At 37.9% G+C, this 24,831-nt stretch overlaps 1 protein-coding gene across 1 annotated transcript in view; it reads right to left on the reverse strand.

Annotated features, from left to right (window-relative positions):
- Positions 1–1,704: 1,704 nt before the first annotated feature.
- Positions 1,705–24,831, reverse strand: part of LOC311615274 (uncharacterized protein) — a gene marked incomplete at its 3' end in the record, with an annotated part of 47,442 nt that continues 24,315 nt past the window's right edge. The window contains exon 3 of the mRNA XM_084870633.1: positions 1,705–2,019. Coding sequence (XP_084726759.1) covers positions 1,705–2,019 — 315 coding nt within the window. The remainder of the gene's footprint in view (positions 2,020–24,831) is intronic.

Below are 24,831 nucleotides of genomic sequence, written 5' to 3' on the forward strand. Positions count from 1 at the left end.
GTCTGGGTCTCGCACAATTTTGAGGCACCGCGAGTGGGCTGGGATTTGACTCTAGGTCCTTCAGCATGCCCCAGACTCTGACAGGAGGAAGATTTTCATATACATTTTACTAATTTTCTTCCATCTCTATTATACAGAAAGGGCAAATAGCAATATAAAAATATTTCCTCTAATTAATCCCCTATTAATGTGCACAAATTTTGTGCACCAGGCCACTAGTAATAAAGAAAACAATGTAAGAGCTCTATCTGTGGATAGAGGCAAGAGAAGTATTTATATTTTTGCTTTGACCTCAGGGGCAGGGGGAATATTTACTGAGAATAAGAAGATCAAGGTTTAGAAGCCCCTCCATTTTCCTGGGTCAGTCCTTCCAGGCAGAGCTTCCCTCACCCTAAAATTCAATGTTAGTGCTATTGACTCTGAAACTCAAATAACTGCCAATTTTACTTTTCTTCTTCCTACTCAGTGATTTCGAATCTCATTCCCCTTAGTTTCTTTACCTTACTTTGTCTGTGGCATTCACTGTGTTGGAAATTAGACAGTCCATTCCAAGGGGCAGAGGGCAAGGGATTTCTATGGCCCTTCAATAACTAGTGACTTAAAGTTCACCATCAGCACAACTTGATCTCTGTTCCAGCCATTTTATAGGAGTCAGGTCAAGGGATTAGTCTTATGACTACATGATACTGAAATAATCTCAAAGATATCATTATATATACAGGGGTGGGGAAAAAGTAGGTTTACAGTTGTTCATGTGGAAAATACAATAATTAATAATACAAGAATAAACTGTATCTAGTGTACTCACAACTGTAAACCTACTCTTGCCCCGCCCTGTATTATATGTAATTATAGATATTATTACAGATACTATATACTATTCCTAAAAAAAAATAAATGAATGGTTCTTAGATGCTACTTTTCATTTTATATATGAAAAAAGTTAAATTACAAGATTTCTATATTTATCAAGTACATAAAACATTAAAATCTATGTTACCCATATATTAAAAAATATATATATACTGTCTTAATTTCTAACTCTTAATTTCTAGGGTTATTGTGCTGCGCCAGCACAGCCAAGGGTTCAGCGAGCCTGAGGGAGGGCGGTGAAGGATGGAGAAAAAAGACAAAGCAATAAGCTGGGTCTAGGTGGATCTTCTGGCCTTGCTGAGGCCACAGAACAGATCCAGACTGCAAACCTCATGCTTTATTTATAGCCAGGGGCAAACAAGGTAATTTACAATGTTCTTGTAAGTTTCACTTATTTTGGCAGCACTTTTTTTGTTTGTTTTGCTCCTCCCACAACCCGCTAGCTACTCAGGAAAGATCTAGGGAGCAGTTACAAGAACAACTTAATTATGCTTAGAGGACTGTGCCTTCAATCTGGGACTTGTTTGCAGGTCAGTCTGAGGCTTAACCCTATAACCACTTCCTACATCTCACCCTTTCTTTTAAATTTAAACTACTAATAATGGAAGTAAAACTTAAACATTAAGAACAAAGTTCTGACTATTAAAACATTAACAAAACAATGCCAATGCAAAACCCAATAACAAAACAATGCAAATGCAAAACCCAGACATGGCTATTTATAAAACAATACCAATGCAACATATAATAATGTGAATACAACACAACAATAGAGAAATCAAACTACAGTAACATTTTCCTACTAAATGAAAGTTTCTCTTGCTGATTTACTCAAAAGTCCTCAGACTTGGTTGCAAAAGACTTTGCAGAAGACTGGCAGCTAACCCATGCTAGCATGGCCAGAAACGTGGTTGAGGGAGTAGCTTCCATTTCCTGCTTTTCTGCCAACTGCTGGGCCTCAGTTGTTAACTTCTTCAGCTGACACCATGTTGGCACCTCGGTCTCTTGCGTAGCCTTCGTCATCTTCCATTTTGCTGTCATCAGGGCAACTTTCAGTCTTTTGAACAATGGGACAAGAAGCTTCTCTGGGTCCATGGTGGTGACGCATATAACGCTCTGGCACCCAAATTGGCTGTGAGGCTCCTTCTGGAAAGATACAAACATAACTCTATCCCATATCATTACCGGATCTCATCCAAACCACTGTCCAGTTTGTGCATCCTTCCATTGGGCTAACTCCATGGATGCTATTGTACAGGAGGTCCAATGCCTTTCGGCTGCTGTATGATCCTCTGCATCGCAATTCAAAAAATTTAAAGTATAAAGAACATGACTGAGTTTGTTTTGAGGTGACACATAACATCCATCTCCCCCTTTCTGTTTTAGTAATATCTTAGTTGGAGAATGAGCCAAATATAGGCATTCTACAACTCCAGGATCTTGCCAAATGACCCCACTGGGTGTATGTGTATATTTATTAATTTTTATTTAATAAGGCTTTCCATGCAATGTCAAGTATATTAGATCTGTTAAATTTTTTTAAAATTTCCTTTAAGAAGAGAGAATAAATTTCTTGTATTACTCCGAGCCCTTGGAGTTTTCCAAGAATCATCTCTGTCAAAGCCTTGAGATTTTAACATGAAAAAAAAAACCATCAAACAAACATATATATATGTTTTAAATATTATAATATATTTTACAATTATCTTAAGATATCAATTAGACTTTAAACTAGTTTTTGCATAGAAAAATTTTGGTTGGGATCACAGAATTAATCCTCCTTTTTAATTAGACTAATAATAAGCAACTTATTTTGAATTCCGAATTATTAGAGAAAACACATTTTATTTTCTCAAAAATAAGTTCTTATGCTTTAGGCATTTAATTACCACAACTATATAATTTCTCCCAATTTAATTTGCACTTTGAACTTTTAAAGCTGGCAGGACAGATATATTTAGCATTTCCTAGATGAATAACGCTTTACATTTTTAAGAACAAACCGACCATGTTCTTTCCTTGCCTGGGGAAATTGAGTAGCAAGCCTGTAAGTATTCAAATGCAAAAATTGTCCTTCAATTTTTTCTTTCTTTTTCTCTTTCCAATGTAATAACTAATCACCCAATTTGGCCAAGATTTGCATTTCCCTGCCACATTCCTCCACTCCCTGTCTGGAGTGGGCTCTAGGCAGTACTGAATCAAGGAACACAGACTGAAAGTAGAGGCAGGCATTTCCTCTGGACCTTCAACTATATAATGATCACGAAGTTGTTTTCCTACCTTCTCCCATGCCTCTATATTTACCTTTTCTTCCTCAGAAAACCATGGGCAGGTTTTACTCACAAAATCCAAAAAATGGAAAAACTGTTCATACCTCACAGAACAGCCCTTGCTTGGAACATAGCCTTAAGCATGGATACGCATACATTCTTTCCCCTGGGATCCTGAATTTCCCATGTTTTACACCCAGCAAGTACGAAATTGCACTCCTTACCTTCCTTTTTGCACATGTTTCACTGGAGCATCCTTTCACCTGACAATTGGAGTTTCCTCACACTCAAGTTCGCATTGAGTGCCACTTGAGCCGCACTCAGCCCACCAACTACCCAGAAAGATCTAGGGAGCACTTACAAGAACAAGCTTAATTAGGCTTAGAGGACTGTGTCCTCTATGCTGGGACTTGTTTTCGACTTTGCCAGCAGGTCACTCTGAGGCTTAACCCTATAGCTGCTTCCTACAGGTTATTCCTCTTGATGTTTATGGGAAAAAAAAAAAAAATCTTATACCAAGTTAAGAGTTGTAAACTGCTAAATTAAATAACTTTGAATTTAAGAAAATATTTAAAAGTCATTAGTTTCACTTGGTTTCTAACACCATAGAAGAGCTTGCCTTAAGAACATAATCTGAGCCTGAGGAATAATAAGTCAACCATCCTTATTAAAATAATTTTAAATTTGTGTGTGTTGTGTATGGGTGTGTATGTTAAAAGAAAGTATAACCAAGTAAATGAATGAAAGATTCATAAACTCTTGGAGAAAAACCTAGATGTTTATATTTTAAATATTGAAACAATAGAACTAACATTTATAAATGAAAAGAATTGTTACAAAATATATAATCCTATACATCTTTCCTATACAATATAACTAGATCAATGTAGCTATGCCAGATTCATTGCTTTTTTACTAAAGAATAAAGTAGGCTTTTTAAATGAATAGTATTAGCAAATTGAAGAACTTCTATAGTGGTCTGTTGCATGCCTCAATTTTAATTAAAAAGTACAAATGAATAGCATAATTGGAGCAAAGAATCAACATTAATCTTTAAATCAAAAGGATTTACACTGAGATTATAATTAACTACATGCCAAAAAAATATCTTATTGAATAGGGTGGTGGCCTCAGTTACTTTGTTTAATCACTTAAACAATTCAATCATCAATAAGAAGTTGGATCAACTCCAAATATATCCAATTAAGATTATCAATTCACTAAGAACAGTGACAATAAACCTCAAAAATAAACTCTTTGAAAACTTTTCTTTTTGATTAATGTGCCTGCAGCAATTTTTATTAGTACTTAGGTCCTTGAGGAAAACAATCTTGGCAGTAGGACCCTGCTATCCACAGAATGCCTGGAGGCAAGCATTTTCATAAATAATCCTGTTGATATTTCTGTTCTATTGCTGAACACATCAGTTGTCACCTATTAAACCCATTTTCAGCAGACCAAAGTCAAAGAATGCTGTTCTGGAAAGAAGCAGATTAACAGAATAAAAAATATCTGTACAATTTTGATATATCCTACAAGCATGATTAGATGCTTTTAACTCAGGCAACTTTTGTCTCTCAGTTTCCACAGCAATACCATAGGGTATTCTAGACAGTGCTTCTGTTGCCAGAAGGTTATAATTCATTTCTCTGGATACTTCCAGGACAGTGACATAGAGATGATGCAAAAACTGAAAATAAGAATGAATCATTTCTGGCACTTTATAAAATGAAAATGAATTTTACTGATAATGTAAGGCAATTTTCCTCTTACTGTTAAGTCATCTTGAAATTATGAGAGGACATTTTATTTTTTAAATGTCTGCTTTTTTTCCCACATGAGATGACAAGTGCTTTCTTAGCATTCTAATTGCTACAAAATTCTGAGTTAATTATGAAAGCTTCCAAACAGCCCTCTCAATGGACTTCAGAAGGAAACTAAAGTAAGCTTTCTCTAAGCAACACTGAAAAGAAGTAAGCCCACTTATCTTTCGTAACTTTTATACTTAGTGATATAAGTTATATATCTTTGAGACTCCATCCGTGTTTATAAATCATAATTAATATCCTCAACTACTCAGAACGCAAATACTTCTTGAGTTCCCCTCTGTGTGAGGCACTCTCATGACATTCAGCTTCTCCCAGAATTTTGCCAACATCTTCTCTTTGAATTTACCTTCAACCTTGACTTTGGGACCATCATAACACTAAATAACAATTGACATTCCTGAAATTGTGCATAATCAGTGACAAGTGTTTGATAAGTTACCAACATGTCTAATCAGTTTTACAATGTCAGTATTATAAATAAGATGTCATTCAGACTTATTGGCATGCTCTCAAAATTTACATTCAAATATAGATAAAAGCATTCTAGATATAACCTGAACCATACACACACACATCTTGTGCTTTATATGTTAGTTTCTGTCACTCAGCAGGAGTACAATTCATTATTATTGTAAAAAGTAATCGCAAATATAATAATTGGTGATCATAAAGACTTACAAAATGGTCTAAGATATTAAGAAATTTCCAATAGTTGAATAGAAAATAGACTGATAACTAAATTAAGAGAGAGTACATTAACTAGATAAATTTAGAAAAAATCGTATTCATTTGGAGAAAAGAAATGCTCATAAAATGTAAATAATAATTCAAAGTTTATTAGCAGAGATTAGAATAAAGCTGTATCAGTCTGAGTTTGACCATAAAATGAGGCACTATGAGAATCATGGAAATAAGAAGTGTAATATAGGAATGAGGGCATATGTGACTGTAGTGGTTGCTGGGAGTGACCTTCCTCTGGAAGGATGAAGCCAATAGATCAGGAGCATCTGCATTGCTGTCAGCCTGCACACCAAGGAAGGAGAAGCTTCAGCCTGCAGGGACATCCGAGGAACCACCAGCACCATGACCATGAAGAGAAAGCTTATTAAGCAAACTGCAAAGCCATCATGTCTTAATAGGCAACTTCTCAACTCTGGATGATCGTTCCACTGTTCAGCCATTCAGTCAATTTGCATATTACACTTTAATTATATAGGATTTGCACTTGGCATTGGCTTTGGAAAACTATAGATCTTATCATCCCCAACATTTAAATTTTTTCAAAAAATAATTTCATTTTAGAGTATATCTCTAATATCATAGCAACAGAATTCAACAAGATTTTTTGTGCTTTATGTATATAGTAGAGGCCCCTTGCAGGAATATTCCTGCAATAGGGCTTCCTTCTGTGGTCTCCTCAGCCCTGCCTGCTTCCCTTCCTTCTCCACTGCCCAGCTAGCTTGCTTCTCCGCAGCTTTGCTCCCTTCTGCTTGGCTTCTTTCTACACTGTCTTCAGTCTTCGCTCTGTCCTGGATATGCAAATTAACCACAATCTTGGTTGGGTTAATTTGCATACTCACCCTGATTGGCTGGTGGGCATGGCTTGTGGTATAGCAAAGGTATGATCAATTTGCATGTTTCTCTTTTATTAGAGAGGATAAATCTCCCATTCTCTCTTTTTCTTTTTTTATCTTTCTTTATTAAAATATTACACATGTGTCCTTATCCCCCTTTCCCCTCCTACCCCAATCCCCACTCATGCTTTCACTCCCCTGGTGTCTGTGTCCATTGGTTAGGCTTATATGCAAGTCCTTTGGTTTATCTCTCCCCTTTACCCCACCCTTCCCTGCCTAACCTCTGAGGTTTGACAGTCTGATCAATGCTTCTCTGTCTCTGGATCTGTTTTTGTTCATGTTTATGTTGTTCATTATATTCTACAAATAAGTGAGATCATGTGTTATTTGTCTTTCTCTGACTGACTTATTTCACTTAGCATAATGCTCTCCAGGTCCATCTATGCTGATGCAAATGGTAGGAGTTCCTTCCTTTTTCAGTAGTGAAGTATTTCATTATTCTCTCTCTCTCTCACTCTTTCTCTCTCTCTTTTTTAAGAAAATAATTCCTCTAGGTCACTATTTTCATGACACCTTCCCCCAATTATATGGCCAAAGCTTTTCACTGCCCTCCCCTATCGGGCATCTTGTGGTGTCCATCTTTTGTCCACATGGGGGTAGTCATCTTTGACCCCATGAGGGTGACCATCTTGTGTGTTGGAGTGATTGGTCAATTTGCAAATTACTCTTTTACTAGATAGATTTTGTATGTTTTCTCATCTTTTCTACTAATGTAAAGGAAATTTAATGGTAAGAACATCAGTTTTCATCTTTTTTCAGTTCCCAGCAGGAGACGTGAATCAGCAACCTACATAAAAAAATCACTTTGAGATTGTCTATTAAATATATAGAAATATAATTAATTTTTGTATATTATTCTGGGATTCTGTTAACTTTTCTAGAAACTCATTTATTGGTCCTAATAGTTGTATTTTTCATTGAATTCCTTAGAATTTTTATCCAAAAGATTATGTCATTTACAAATAGATATAGTTTTACTTCTTTCCCATCTGGCTGCCTTTTTTCTTGTACTTGCCTAATTACTGTGGCTAGAATCACTACCATAACTTTGAATGTCATACTGCCACAATTAAACAAGAGTGTTGTCGATTTTATTTTTAAAAACTATCATAAGCAGAAGTACCGCCTTCTGGCCATCACCCTGATTCCCATTCATAGAAACATATTTTTTGCTATCCTGAGTAATTGACATATCAGAACTAGATAAAAATTCACTTGCTTCAGGGTTTACGAGTTCTTTTAACTTATTCTGTTTTCTGGGATCAGGATTGACATTATGGATAAAGGGTACAACCCAAATGGTGCCACAAGATGTTAATTTATTATCCTAATTCATTAACTGTTTGAATTCATTTTAAACATCTTAATGCAATAGTGGGTTACATAAATTTGCACCAAAATATTACAAAGTGGTAATATTACCCAAAGGGGTAAATGCTGAGTTAACATTTCAGCACCCCCAACACACACAAAGCCTTGGTTCTTGTATGGAGCCTGAAATCACCTGACAGGAAGAATTAAAAAAAAAGAAGCACAGGCAAGACTCACTGGCAGGAATGAGCCTGAGAGTGAGACAAACCCAAGGCAGACTCTGAAAACAGTAACTGTTAGAGTGGTGCATTATCTTAAATGAGTGAAGAAAATTGGAAATCAGTGAAATGTATTTGCAGGTGGCAAAGGAAGGATAATTTGAGAAAACAAAATACTCCACTAAATAATGTCTCCCTAAATAATGTCTCTAAATAATTTCTAAATAATGTCTTATATGTCTAAATAATGTCTCCCTCTTTTTTTTTTAATAAAGTAGTCCAAAAACTTTAAGGTAATATAGTAGCCCCCTCTTATCTGTAGTATTGCTTTCTGTAGTTTCAGTTAACCATGGTTCACCACAGTCAGAAAATGTTAAATATAAATTTCTATAAATAAGCAGTTCATAAGTATTGAGTTGTATGCTGTTCTGAGTAGCATGTTGAAATCTTATGTGTCATACTCTGTCCCACTTGAGATGTGAATCATCCCCTTCTCCAACATATCTATACTACCCGTGTTCCCTGTCCATTAGTCACTTAGTAACCAGCTCAGTTACTAGATTGACTGGCAGGTTATCCCAATACTTGTGTTCAAGTAACCCTATTTTACTTAATCATGGCCCCAAAGCACAAATGTAATGATGCTGGCAATTCAGATATGCTGAAGAGAAGCCATAAAGTGCTTTCTTTAAGTGAAAGTGTATGTTTGTTTAGGAAAAATCATAGTGGATTTTGTACATATTGGATTCAGTACTATGCCTGGTTCCAGGCATCCACTAATGGTCTTGGAACATTTCCCCTTGATAATGGGTGACCCTGCATATTTTTTTTCCTTTGGGAAAAAAAAAAATCCCTACCCTCAACTCCAACCTAAGCAGATGGATTTTCCACTACCTAATTTATCTTTATTGTTTTGCTAAGAAGTAGATAAAATAAAAGTGAAATAGAGCTTCCATGAGGAGGTCCATTAGCAGCTGGACAGGGCTAGGTTGGCCCAGTGAACTCCCTCACTGCAGAGTTGGCCTGAGAGAGATTCCAAAGGACTAGGGCTAGGCCTTTGTGTTTCTCAGGGCAAAGAATCCTTTTCTACCTCTTCTTCTATAGCCATCTGACCCCTTGAAGACTGAGAAGGGGATATAGCAGTGGTAGAGCATCTCAAAGATGGTGAGAGCTCTGGCTTCCCCAGGCTTCCTGACTGTGGTTGAGTGGTGAGTTCTAGGCTAAGCCCCAGATTTCACCTCCAGTCAACCCCTCTGGAGCAATTCCTTTCCTCAGGCTCTGGTCCAACAGAACTATAATAATTCTGGTCCAACAGAACTGTAATAGGTGACAGAGGGGCAAGCTGGAAGGGTAGGAGTGAAACACGTGACCTCGGGCAGAAAGGAAGGCAGAAAAGGAGGCCTCCCAAAGCAACTGAGTGGAGAATTCTGCCAGACCTGCCCATTCCCTAAAGACAAACTTCCTGTGGTATGAGCCTCAATCACTTCTCCTCTTGCCTGGGATGCACACCTCTATGTATTCCTGCCTTTGGCTCTAATTTTATTTAAGGACAGAGATAGTTAATCACTTATATTACTGTATCCATCACCTATGGCTACTCAAAACACATGCTTTGAGTAACCATAGGGAGAAAAAAAAGTTTTTCTTTTGTTTGTCAGTCCGAATTAAATCATATTAAACTGCTAGTCACAGAAGCATCAGACTCTGCCCCAAGTTGGTGCCAAGAGTCAGGGTTGGGCTTTTTGCCCTCACCCTCTAAATCCATCTCCAATCTCCAGGCCTCCTCCCTCACCTGTACCCAGATAGAGGAGCCTTATGTAGCCAAAGGAAAGAAACTGAAGTTTTCAGAAGATGTTCCTCAAAATCTAAATATAAGAGAAATGTTCTGCATCTAAATCATCTATATATTTTAAAGATAAATAGCTTTTATGTCTCCTGACATGGATGCAGATTTTTTAATCTTCTGTAATTACTGTGTCAAGCTGTGCTGTTTTCCTTCTACCAGTTTTCAATGAACAGGCAAAGAATTGTATGGTTTCAATGTCAAAGACACTAGGATCTCCCCATAAAAAGTTCAGGGAAGGAAAGGAGATCCTCCACCCCTCAATGAGAGGTGGGAGGAAAGGGTTGAAGACAAGCACCAGCTTCTTGTGTGAATGTGGAAGCTCAGGTGGTCAGTCAGGGGCTCTGTAAGGTGGATACATGGCACTGCTATTTCCTGGTTTGGCCCAGGTTATGTTTGGGGTGGGAGGTGGATAGAGTACAAGGCAAGCTTGGAGCTAACTGATGTCTCCCCTCACTGGACAATATCATTTTTCCTATCTGATAGGACCCTGCTGGTGAGACTACAAATGAATTCTGTCTTCTTAAACTACTATGGAAATGCTCGTAGTGTTATTGGTAGAAGTGAGGTCCTTGGAGTGCCACTGGAACAAGAATTTCCAGAGGCCCCACAGGCAGATGAGATTCTGTAGAAAGCTTTATTTCTGTGCAATTAAACCCCTGATTTCCCAAGGTCCCATTTCTCTTCGTCCAGTGAAGAAAAAAATTCCCATTTCATTTTCAGCAGGGGAAATATCAAAGCCAGGGTCCCAAGTTTCCATTCCATGTCTGCACAGTACACTTCAGCATGAGGCTAGATTAGTTTGCGTTCCCATTTGCAGTCCTATTGCTTGTGGCCATGGAGCATGGGCGAGTGTAAGATAGCCACAAGAGTGCTAAGAGCCAAGAACCAAGAGAGTCAAGAGAGCAAGCTCCTTGTGTATTCCCAACATTTTCTCAGAGTTTCAGTGTCCCTGCCCACTCTGGACAATTATTTCTATTCCTAGGTTTGACTGACAGGCACCTTTCCTGTGTTACCCCAACTTTACTGCACATGCATTCATCTTCCCTTTGTTGGACCCCTTTCCCCAGTGGTTCCCTGGGGAGTGTGAAATTGCAGCATCCTGGTGAAGCTGGCCAAATGGCCATGCTTATAATGTCTGGCTTCCCCCTTTGTTCCTTTCCTATTATTAATAAGTAGCTAATTACAATGGTATCAGTAGTACCTTGACTATCCAGTTACCCAAACATGTGTTTGAAATTATTGCCTTATTCTTTGGGGCTAGGACAAATTGTTCACTGTAGATTAGATACTTGAAACACATTTGTTTTACCTGAGTCACATCTTTATGGAAACTTTCCCAGGACTGAATTTGCAAGAATCCATGACTGGCATTTATCATAGTTATTAAGCATAATGAAATCCAAACCAACCCTAGTGCATCTACTATATCAGCCTCAAGGGCTCCATTTCATATTCTGAAGATCCTGATTATAAATACTGCATGTAGCTCTGACTCAGTCACCATCAGCGATCCAACTGAGGGAAGCCAGTTGAGTTTACTTCAAAGACATTTTAAGTTCAATTAGTCAGTTTCTGCTTTGTTTAAAATTTCTTCTAAACCTTTTAAATCTTTAAAGATTGTACTTTCAAGGAAATAAATAGTTGGTACTATATTCAATGAAATCATTGTCATTCTAAAACATCACAAGAAAAAAACTTTTCTGTTTTTCTTTTTTTGGGGGGCTGTTTGTATGAGATGATAAATGTTAACTAAACTTATTGTGCTAATCATTTTACCATGTAAGTCAAATCATTATGATATATATTTTAAAATCATACAATGCTGTATGTATGACAATTATATCCCAACAAAACTGAGAGAGGAAAAAGAATTTTACTTCACTATTTAGTCATAATCTTATAAACAAATGAAAATCCAAAAATCTAACCCAGGCCAATACCAGATACATTTTAAAGCAGATTTTCTCAACAGTGGCATCATTGACACTTGGGTAATGGTTCTTTGTTGTAAGGGACTGTCTTGTACATTGCAGATGTTTAGCAGCATCACTGCCTCTACCCGTTAGACGTTAGTAATATTCCCAGTCAATGTGATAATTAGAAATGCCTCTAAATATTGGCAAATATCCCTGAGGGCTCAGAATCACCTGTGATGAAGAACCCTGTCTGAAGAGAGAATAATACCAAGATTATCTCAGGGTAGAAGTCAAACGATCTGCATGAACAATGTCCCACTTTAATGGCCTATCTTGAAATAATCCTATAGCAGACACCTCTCAGCAGGATTGGGTCATTTAGCTATTCTAATGGCTCCTCCAGAGTCTAAGAACTCTATGAAGGTGATATAGTTCCAGATACTCTCCTGCAAGGAAATCAGGAGACCTCGGGGAAAGGTAGAGAACATTTTACCAGGATTGGCACACTCATTTCCTCTGTTGAAAGCTATTTCCCAGGCCAGAAGTTGTTCTCACACTTTGTGTTAATGGACAAGAAAGTGTTATGTCTTATGTGACTTAAAGTAGGTCCTAAATTATGAATCTTTTCATTCATCCCAAATATATAGTTATTCGTGCTGTTTCTTTAAGTATCCTGCACTCTACAATATACTGACAACAACAACACACACCCACACATACACCCAAAAGAAAAACAAACAAAAAACAGAGAAAATGTCTCAGATATCGTCACTCCCTTCAAGGAGCTAATAATCAACTAATGAACTATTCCAGTCTGTTTTCCTTTCAGCACCACTCTACCTAACTAACCTCCACCATCTACTGCCCTTCTTTGATAGGTTCTGCCCTCCCACGAAGGAACATACACAGTATATTCCCACAGCAGCTGCCCGTTTATTCTGAAAGACAGTTCGTTTTTCCAACATCTTTTAACCTCACGGAGCCAGCATGATCATACACTTATTTCAACTCTTCTCACCACTAAAGAGTAAGTCCCTCGCTGTACCAATCTCCTGGTTGATGTTTTGGTAGCACCAAGCACAGAGAGCATTCGGGGGGAAAGTTTTTTAAAAGAAATTGTTCATAATAGGCAGAATCCAGCCTTAGATTTTAAATTCACGTGTTGAACAGTTAAATGTTAGCAGCTTTCTGGAGTACTGTGTTGAAAGGGATTCTCTGGCCAAATGAAATGCCGGTTAAGTCTCTGGCATGGGAAGAATGCTACGAGAACTCAGCAGAGGGAGTTCTGATCTCTGCAGGAGATGGGAAGAAGAGTCTTGTAAATGCATGACATTTCAAAAAGTCCCATTTCTCTAGGTGAGACTGGAGAACATTCCAGGCAGTCAGAAATGCATTTACAAAAAGTTCCAGCAAGTTCAAGCAGTAATTCAAGGCATGTGAGTAGGATGTGGGGGAAGGGTGAGAATATTGTGGAAAATTGGACGAGAAAGTTAGAAAATCCAGACTTTTAAAACCTTTCACTCTGGCAGCAGTGTGGAGGATGAAATGAAGAAACAGTTTTTATTTTTATTTTTTTGTAATGACTATGTCACTTGACTTCTTAAAGAGAATCCGCATGGGAGGATATTGCAATGGACTCAGAAATTAAAGACCAGGATTTCAACAGCATCTTAATTGATATAATTTCTGATTTACACAGAAAAGGAAAAGTACACAAAGCCTTCTCTAATGGCTAGAGCTAAGCATGAGGATTATGCTAATGGTAAACACGATGAAGATGATAACAGAAAACACTTATTGGAACTATTACTATATGCCAGTCACTGATTCCAGGCACTTTACTCTTAATACTACTGTCATTTCATCCTCATGTGTCCAACTTCAAAAAGGCCACAAATTCCATCCATCCTTGAATGTATGTATGCTCCTTTGCAATGTACATTTCTACTCCTCCTGTCAAGGTGTCTCTCTCTCCACTCCTTAGCTCATGAGATTTGCTATAGTTAAGAGGCATGAGCAAACATGATGTAAAGAGAGGCTTGAAAATGAATTTGCCCTCTATTGCAGCCCTGAAAGCACCATGTGAAGAAGCCTGGACTAGCCTGATGGATGGTGAGAGACACATTGCCCATCTGACAGAAAATATCCACCCATCCAACTGGAAGACATGAGGTGAGGCCTCCCTAGACCAATTAGTCCTCCAATCCCTTACATGTAGATAAAATCATCCAAAACCACCCAGAGAACCTCCTAGTCAATCCATAGACTTATAGACATAAATCTTTACTATATTAAGTCACCACCTTCTGAGTACTTTGTTACATAGCAGAAGCTTACTGATAATACTCACTGCAATTTTAGCAGAAAAGTAATAATTTTATTCCTATTTTAGGGGAAAGTTTAGACATATAAAGACTAAGTAATTTGCCCATAGTTATAGAGTTAAGAATTGATGGAAACCAGGATTTGAACCCAGGCTAGCAGGGTCACCTAAGACCATTGGAAAACACAGATATTTACATTATAATTCATAACAGTAGAAAAATTACAGTTAAGAAGTAGCAACAAAAAATAATTTTATGGTTGGGGATCACCACAACATGAGGAACTGTATTAAAGGGCTGAGGTATTAGGAAGGTTGAGAACCACTGCTCTAGATGAATGCATATTTCTTGGCTTTTGGTCTGCTAAGCTAGAAGATTCTACGTATTGTTTTTTCCATTAAGCTAAGATTTCATTCTTACTTTAAAAGAAAATAGGGACAGGACAGAAATATTAGAATAAGAACTCCTGGGAAAATATAATTCACCTGGTTTGTCACCAAGGAATACATAAGTTAAAGAAAAGAATGACAACTGTATTGCAATGATTGTAAAAAACACTCACTCAGTCTATCAGTCAACTACAAGACGCAGTAGCCTGCAGGGACTTCTAGGTGGTCCACTTACCTGCCAGTTCATAGACCTATTAACATGTGTGATATTACAATCTGACATGGATGTATTTATATATACCTCCATGAAATAATATCAAAATGCCTCAAAATTCTCTATAGTCACTCTTTCGTATTTGGTGGTAGCAGGTGAGAGGAATTTCTTACCACCAAGGTCCAGAGACCCAAAAGGTTTGAGACCCACCTAAACCAAGCACACAGCCAAAGTCCCCTCACCCCCCCAAACCTGCTGGAACAGGAAGCAAGAATTTTCATGATAATTAAAAAGATAGCAGGAGGAATGTTGTAAAGTACAGGCACCACAGAGAATGCATAGTTATACTGTAAAGGTAAGAAGGAGCAGATTTTGATTTATGGAGCTATAACTCCATTGAGGTTTTCTGGTGACTCCAGCTTCACACTTGCGGTTATAGTATTCCCAGAACCCCTCAATGGAGTGATTTCCTGAAATGCACAGCTGCCTCTTATTTATTTTATTAACTTTACATGAAAACCATGGGAGCACAGCTTTTATGGTATTTGACTATGATTGGCCTTGTCTTTTCAAGTTTGGGGTAGAATGAGGAAAAAAACAAAACAAAACATAAAATGCAATGAGAACACCATTTAAAAACCAAAACTTTCAAAGGAGTGATAAGTAGAAAGACTTTTTGCTTAGGGTTATAATTTAGCAATAAAATTTCCTCAGATTTAGTGTGTAGTAATTTATTATATTTCAAAACAGATCAAAAACTAGATTTTATACCATGAAAGACAGTTGTACAACATGCAAATATCCAGACAAAAAAAAAATTGCTGAACTTGTAATTTGTTATAGTATCTATTATGACCTACTCTTAATTTTTTTCAAATGTCTGGATTACATCTAAAAAGACCCTTTGGTTCTGGCCAGTATGGCTCAATTGATTGCAGCATCATCCCATATACTGAAAGATCACAAGTTCAAGTCCCAGTCGAGGCACATACCTGGGTGCAGGTTAGGTCCCTGGTCAAGGCACATGTCTCTCTCTCTCTCTCTCTCTCTCTCTCTCTCTCTCTCTCTCTCTCTCTCTCTCTCTCTCATCTATCTATCTATTTATCTATCTATCATCTATCTCTCCTCTCTCTCTTCCTCTCTCTCTGAAATCAATAAAGGCATGTCCACAGGTGAAGATTAAAGAAAAAAAAACACATTTTTAAAAGATCCTTTGAAGTAATCTTCATTATTTAACAATTTCATCTAGAAACTATTACCTTTAAAATATAACCTATTCGATTATGGGATAAATTTGCATATTTTAATAAATTCCTAAAGTAACTATTTAAAATTAATACTTTAACCATTCAATCCTATATAATAAATGGCTAATATGCAAATTGTCCCCTCTACCAGGAGTTCAACCAGGAGTTTGACCAGGGCCACCTGGCCAACCACCATGGCCCCTCCCCCAAACCTGCCTGGCCCAATCACCTGGATCAGGACAGGCTGGCCAGACCCCACCAGGGCACGAATTTGTGCATTGGACCTCTAGTATAATTATAAAATATTAAGTGAAAATAAACCACAATACAGTGTTAATGCCAAAGTATTTTTTACTAAATGAACAAGGGCACAATCATAATTCCTCAGAAAGTCCAACATATGGAGCTTATAGCTCTTCCATTATGCCAACATTTATTAGTTAAGTAGAAATCACAAATCTTTTTTAAGGAAGTGGGCCCAGATGCCTACAATTAATATTTCTCAGCCCCACAGAAGACACTATAGCTTAATTCCCAATGGCTTTACTTTCAAGGACTAACAACTCACAAATTATGTCATTAGAAACAGCAATGGCTAACCAGAGGTTTGTTGTAATTAATGTATTTTTGTTAGCTGAAGCTAATTGGAGCCAAATGAGTAGAGCAATGTTGTAAGGGCACGTAGAGAAATCCCAGTTCTTTAGGAAATGAAATAAATGAGGGTAATCAGCAGTGTATGCAGAATACACAGCATTCAATTAATATAAATAGGTTGGCAGTCAGCTGGGAAGTGCCACAGATCATGATGGTTTGGGTAGGCAGCAGATGTCTTATTACTCTGTATAAACACTAACAACATGCCAGACTAAGCCAGATCAAATAACAGGGAATCTGGGAACCAGAAGCTCACATGCAGGCCTCTGCATATTTCTCTGGTGCAGTTTTGCAGGGGATGGGTCTGATCTCTGTTGTCAATAAGTGTGCTTTGGGTAAAAGGAGGTAGGTAGGACACAGAGGTTCCCTTTCCAAAGTGGGAAATGTAGCTCAAGCAAGATAAAGTTACTACTGTAGTTTAACTATGATAACAATTATTTTTACCCACACACCCATGTAATAAGCACATATTTGATTGTTACAATAAATTTTGATGTAAAATATAACAACACTTGGGCTTTAATAACATAATATTGTATATTCAAGAAGATTCTCTTTTTATAATGAACATTTTCTATGGGTTCTCCTTTCAAAATAAAATAACATTAAACCCACAATGTGAAGCTATTTTTAGTACAGTATATGTAAATGTGTCTCCCCTATTGGAATTATGACTTTTTTCTTCCATTTTAAATATGGAATTATGACTTTTTCTTCTATTTTAAATATTTTGATTTAGAGATGGCATCTCATTGTTATGATTAAGCATGCATATATTAGGAATGCATGTTTTCCAACAGGCACTAAAGTAAAACAATAAATTTCAACCCGTTCATATTGTGGTCATAAAAGTCATTGTACAGTGAGAACCTTGGATTCACCAGTATTCTGTGACTTCTCTTATGTTGCCTTGATTGTCAGCCTCTCTGGGTTTCAGTTTACTCTTCTTAAGATAAGGGACTTACTTGAGTAGCCTTTAAGGTTTTTCTAGCCCTCTGAGATTATATAAACTTAGAACCAGTCAAACTGTATGAAACCACTAATAATTCAAGCAGAATGGTCATTTTTATTGTAATATTTTTAGCTAAGAACATATCAGAGACATCTGGAGTTTCAAACATGATTTACTAAAGAAAGCCATGGAGCCAAAACTGATTTGGCTCAGTGGATAGAGCATCGTCCTGTGGACTGGAAGGTTCTGGGTTCAATTCTGGTCAAGGGCGTGTAGCTTGGCTGCAGGCACATCCCCAGTAGGGGGTGTACAGGAGGCAGCTGATCAATGTTTCTCTCTCATCAATGTTTCTAACTCTCTATTCCTCTCGCTTCCTCTCTGTAAAAAAATCAATAAAATATATATTTAAAAAAAAAAAAAAAAAGGAAGCCATGGAGCAAGCCATCCTATCTAATAAAGAGAGAGTATGCAAATTGGCCATAACTCTGTGACAAAGATGGCAGCACCCATAGCCAATAGAAAGGCATATGCAAATTGGCTGTCACTCTATGACAAATATGGTAGTGGCTGAGCCAGGATACTTGCACAGAGGGCATCTGGGCTGGCTTCATGACTGCTGCTGCAAGGGCCAGAGGAGCAGAAACACAAGCCTGTAGGGGGCCTGGCACCCAGCAGCCCCAAGTTCTGTGGCTGTGGTGGCACTAGGGCCACTGGAGCTGCAGTGGGACACAAACTCCCAGGAAACCTGTGGAAAAGGAGATCAACTATCATAACTTTATCTCTTTTTCCACAAGATGAGAAACTGACCCTGATTTATTTAGTGATGTGGCCCACCCCTTTCTACAAGCACAGGGTATGTTATGACCACTCCCAGGAAGGTCTTCTGGTCAGAATACTGTCCCTAGGAAATAATGCAACTGGCAAATCATCTAAGAGAGAAAACAAGCTTTTGTTGGGTTTATTTGAAGGTCAGAGAACTTGCCACCCCAACATATGTTGTGTTGTTATATTGATTATCTTCAAGTGCAGATGCTTGAAAAACAGCAAATGCAAGGAGAGGCTTTCACTGAAGTCTTGTGATCTGCCTAAAATTGGATCCCCCAGAAGGAGCTTAAATGTCATAGGTCCCCTCAATGGTTTTAAGATTAGAGGTCTCGTTCTTGAGAAGTGTCTCAGGATTCACTATGCAAAGGTGTGAGAGGTCAAGGTCACTTGCCCTAATAGGGTGCAACAGCAGCTGTTCTGATTTATTTATTTATTTATTTATTTATTTATTTATTTAATCTCTATTATTGAAAGTATTATATATGTTCCCTTTCACTCCTATTGATCCTTGTAGCCCCGCCCACCAATTCTATGCCTCTATCACCCTATTGTCTGTGTCCATAGGTTATGAATATATGAATAATTCATATGTTTGGTTGGTCTCTTCCCACCCATCCACCCTCCCTCACCTTCCCTCTGAGATTCCAGTCTGTCCCATGCTTCTATGTCTCTGGACCTACTTTGTTCAACCATTTATGTTGTTCATTAGATTCCACATGTGATACTTCTCTTTCTCAGACTGGTTTATTTTGCTTAGCATAATATTCTCCAGGTCCCTCCATGCTGTCTTTGTCAAAGAATGAGAGATCCTTCATTTTACTGCTGCATAGTATTCATGGTGTAAATGTATCTCAGCTTTTTTATCCACTCATCTACTGATGGCACTTGGGGTGTTTCCAGAACTTAGCTATTGTAAATTGTGCATCTATGAACATAGGGGTGCATACATTCTTTCTCATTGGTGTTTCAGGTTTCTTAGGATCTATTTCTAGAAGTGGGATCACTGGATCAAATGGCAGTATCTTTTTTAATTTTTTGAGGAAATTTTATTCTGTTTTCCATAATGGCTATACCAGTCTGCATTCCCACTAGCACTGGACTAGGGTTCCCTTTTCTCCACATCCTTGCCAGCATTTGTCATTTGTTGATTTGTTGATGGTAGTTTTTCTGACAGATGTGAGGTGGAACCTCATTGTCATTTTAATTTGCATCTTTCTGATGATCAGTGACTCTATGAGCATTTTTTCATATGGTTCTTGGCCATCTGTATGTCTGCTTAAGTGTCTATTTAAGTTTGTTGCCAATTTTTTAATTGGATTCTTTCTCTTCCTTCGGTTAAGTTATATGAGTTCCTTATATATTTTAGATATGTATCCTTTATCAGATGTATCATTGTAAAATATGTTCTTCCATACAGTGGGCTCCCTTTTCATATTGTTGATGGTTTCTTTTGCTGAGCAGAAGCTTTTTATTTTGATGTAGTCCTATTTGTTTATTTCCTAATTAGTTTCCTTTGCCCTAGGACAGTGGTCAGCAAACTGCAGCTTGCGAGCCACATGTGACTCTTTGGCCCCTTGAGTTTGGCTCTTCCACAAAATACCATGTGTGGGTGCGCACATATAGTGCGATTGAAACTTTGTGGCCCATGCACAGAAGTTGGTTTTTGGCTCTCAAAAGAAATTTCAATCATTGTATTGTTAATATTTGGCTCTATTGACTAATGAGTTTGCTGACCACTGCCTTAGGAGATGTATCCGTAAACATATTGCTATGAGAGATGTTTGAGACTTATATTAAAGTTTTTAATCCATTTTTAGTTTATTCTAGTATATAAGTTGGTAGTCTAGTTTTGTTTTCTTGCATGTATCTGTACAATTTTCCCAACACTATTTATTCAAGAGACTTTATTGTGTGGACTTTATTGTATGCTCTTGCATCCTTTGTCAAATATTAATTGAGCCTAATGGCTTGGGCAATTTCTAGGCTTTCAATTCTGTTCCATTGATTTATATGCCTGTACAAGACTGTTTCGATTACAGTGGCTTTGTAGTATAATTTGATATCTGACATTATGATTCCTTCAACTTGTTCTTCTTTCTCAAATTGCTGTGGCTATTTGGGATCTTTTTTTGGTTCCAGATAAATTTTTGTATTATTGGTTCTAGGTCTGTGAAATATGCTATTGGTATTTCAATTAGGGATTGCATTGATTCTGTAGATTGCTTTAGGTAGTATAGACATTTTAGTGATGTTAATTCTACCAATCCATGAACATGGTACTTTTTTTCTGCTTGGTTACATTTTCCTCCAAGTTTTTTGACAATGTCCTGTAGTTTTCCAAATACAAGTCTTTCAACTCCTTGGTTAAGTTTACTCCTAGTATTTTTTTTTTTTTTTGCATTTTTGTTGTTGTTATTGTTTGTTTTTTGCTATGGTAAATGAGATTATTTAGTTTTCCTTTCTGAGAATTCATTATTGTTGTATAAAAATGCCATCGATTTCTGGGTGTTAATTTTGTATCCTACTACATTGCCACATTCCTTTATTAAATCTACTAGTTTTTGTGGAGGGTTTTTTTTGTATACAATACTAGAAGCTTAGTGCATAAAAATTCATGCACTGGAGGGAGAGGTCCCTCAGCCTGGCCTGCCCCCTCTCACAGTCTGGAAGCCCTCAGGGATAGGAGGCGAGCCAGTGATCATTGGAAGACAATGCTCCATCACACCTCTGCTGCTGACACGGCTGGCAGCGCAAGCCTCAGCTGGCCCTGGTTACCTGAGCCTTGGGGAGCCCTGGGCGGCTTGGCAGCCACCATCTGAGGTAAGCCCTATCTGGTTTGGCTCAGTGAATAGAGCAAAAGCCTGCAGACTGAGGGGTCCCAGGTTCAATTCCAGTCAAGGGCACATGCACAGGTTGTGGGCTTGACCCCCAGTAGGGGGTGTGCAGGAGGCAGCTGATCAATGATTCTCTCTCATCATTGATGTTTCCATCTCGCTCTCCCTCTGCTTTCCTCTCTGAAATCAATAAAAATAAAAAATAAAAATTTTAAATAAGAAGAGAAAAATCATAGTAAGCAAATGAAACTCCAGTAACTACACATCGAAATCAAGAGCCAAGTGGCCATGTGACAGGGTGATGAGCAGAGCACACTTCCAAGAGTGATGTGGCAAATTCCTTCCCTGTAGCACACCCCACACTGGAAAGATTTCCTTTTAGTCAAGGATGAAATATGCAAATATTTATTATAGGACCCAGGTAATGTGGGACAATAGACTTTAGAGTGCTGTATTTCTGTTTTTCTTATATGTGTGTATTATTAATTCTAAATACAGATTTATATCAAAGCTTTATAACCAGCTGCATACAAATAAAGCTAGAAATTTGCTAAATTTTCAGGAAAAAGACCATTTTACATTTTTTAAGAAGGACTGACACTTAAGAGGTATATTAGCTTCAACAACAACAACAAAAATAACACATGGGTCCTTCATGTCAATGGCTTTTTTGCCACAAAAGCTGATAGAAATTTAACATAATCAGAAAGGAAATCTAATTTAAATTTAAAAACAAATGCCTCTATAATTTTATGATATAAGGACCTGAATATATGTAGCAATGAAAGAAAACTATGATTTATAACAGTGAATTTGTTAAGCAAGTTGAGTAATACTACCTCATGACTCAAAAAAGTAACAGTGTAAGTCATCACCCAAGATGCCAAGAGACATTGTGACTGCTCATTAAAAAACAAAACAAAACAAACCAAAAATCCCCACAGTTTAGAATAATGATATAACAGTGACTTGAAAGAAGGGGATATTATACATCTTGTGGACTGCTTTGTGCTGCAAGCAATTGAAATTTCATCCAAATCCAATTTAAACATGAGGATTTTTTTTTTTTACTCCACCTCATATAAGAAATCTGTAGATACGACCATGCCAGGGTTGGTTAATTCAATAGTGTGATGATTTCTTCAAAAATCCAGGTTCTTTCCATTTGTTTCTTCTCATCGGCCAAAAATGACTACTGAATTTCCAGGGGTCACATGTATTAATATTCAGAGTCAGAAAAATGCAGCATAGATTTCATCATTGCTTTTTATGGGTAAAGACACCATGTCCCAAAAATTCCTGGTAAGAGTCTGTATCTAGTCAGGAGAAAGATTCCACCCAATGTCTCCATATCCATAGATCAGTTTGCAAATTGTAGGAACCCTCTTTCTCCTGCAATGTCTCTACAGCACCCTCTGTTGAGGAAACATAACACTATACTCAGGAAGAAGTCTGAGCATGAGCTTGGGCAGACTACTCATAGTGTGTGCCAGCCGTGCCTCTGTTTCAATGGTTTTGGATACCAGAAAATGGGTAGCAGAAACCTGGACACCATTTTCTCCTAAAAAGTAAGAAAATGGTCTCTGAAACAAAATAATACAGCAAAAGCCTACTCTCTGGAATGATATCAGAGAGTAGGATTTTAGAACATTTAAGTAGTTGAGAAGTCTATGTAACTTTTTTTATGAGGTAAAAGTTATCATTGTCTAGAAGCTAAAGGTTTCTTATAAGAAGGGAAAATGTTAATCTTTGCTTGATGTTGATATCGGTGGGGAGAGATCCTTGTGCCCACATGTTGCAATTAGGATTGGGCTTCTTGCAATGTCCTGAGAAAAGGAATTTTCTGAGTTACACGAGGTATTATAGAAAGTTTTAACTCAAACCCCTGAGTTACCAAGATTCCGTTTCCCTTTGCCCAGCCATGGAAGAAGCGTAGCTGTGGCTTCAGCACAGCTAAAATCAAAGCCAGTATCCAGAGTTCTGTCCCATGACATAGTCTAATCCAGCACCAGCCTAGCTTGTGTTCCCAGCTGCAGTCCATTAGTACATCAGGGTCCCCATGGGCACATGACCATGGAGGGAACACAATCAGGAACAAAACCAAAGGAACCAGAGATCCAAGAGTTTGCAAAGAGAGACCTCCTTTGTTTGGGGGATTATGTATTCCCAAATGTTCATGGGCTTGCAATGGCTCTGGCTACTATGGCCAATGATCTGTTCCCAGGTTAGACTGACAGGCATCTTCCCTATATCATCCCAACTTCACTGTGCATGTGCCCATTTTCCCCTTTGCCCAGTGGTCTTTTCCCCCAGTGATCTGAAGAGAATGAACTGGCGGTTCCCTGGGGAGTGTGAAATTGCTGCTTTCTGGTGAAGCTGCCCAAATGGCATGCCTATAATGGCCGGCCTTCCCTTTGCTCCTTTCCTAATAGCTAGCTAGTTACAATGGTATCAATATGAAAAGCAAAAGGGAGAAAACTTTAAGTAACTGATCAATAAAAATGTCTCTAAACCTCATTCACAAAAGTCTCCAGAAACTATTTCATTACTTAACCATCATCAATCAGCCTAGTCCTGTAAAAAAAGATATTTACCTTTGTAAGGGGTCTCCCTCATACCAGACCTGTCTTAGCTATGAAAGAAGAAGGCACTTACATTTGCATAACTATCACAACCTTGTTACTGTTCTTTTCCTGGCAACCTCCCTTAATCCACTCTCCACTCCCAACATCTACTTTTGTCTCATGGTAGTATTTAAGGTGATGGCTTTCACCATTTTAACAAGTTACTCAGTTTTCATGGGTGTCTCCATGGATGTAGGAGGTATACATGTTATTAAACTTTAATTTTATTTCCTCCTGCTAAACCTGTTTTGTGTCAATTTGATTATTAAACCAGTCAAAAATCTTTGAAGGACAGAGAAAATTTTTTTCTATGATAAATTCACCTTAGCTACCTACTGTCCCCATGTAAAGGGACTTACATCAAAGGCATGACTGACGGTGTCAATGAAAAAACCTCCAGACTTGTAAAGCATTTATGAATTTATTTGAGCCAAAATTGAAGATGATTGCTGGGAAGAAAGATATCAAAGTTCCGCAAAATGACAGTCTTGTACTTTTCTTTATGCATTTGAGATTAAGGAGGTGTTGTAGTAGCAGGAATAGCATCAGGTGTTAGACTGGTGGGTTCAGACCAATCCTGGGTCCAGCAACCTTGGTGCTTGAGTTCTGGCTAGGTTAGAATTCAGAGCCAACACTCTAACTATAAGAGAATATTTATCTATAAAATCACAAAGGTAGAAAAAGTTATTCCTAGAAGAAATAGGCATAGAAAACAAATAACAGAGGTAAAAGAAGGGCCCTTGGAGCTTGGGAGTAAGGAAGCTAATGGTAATGGGTCTGGGCAGGGAGGGGAAGGGAAAAGAAAAAGTATGGGTGTTCTCCTAGGAGGGAGAGTAGGCTGGGTCCTCTCTCCTAAGGGTTTTAAGGGTGG

The sequence above is a fragment of the Pipistrellus hanaki genome (assembly GCF_964339955.1).
Source record: "Pipistrellus hanaki genome assembly, chromosome: 2".
NCBI lineage: Eukaryota > Metazoa > Chordata > Mammalia > Chiroptera > Vespertilionidae > Pipistrellus > Pipistrellus hanaki.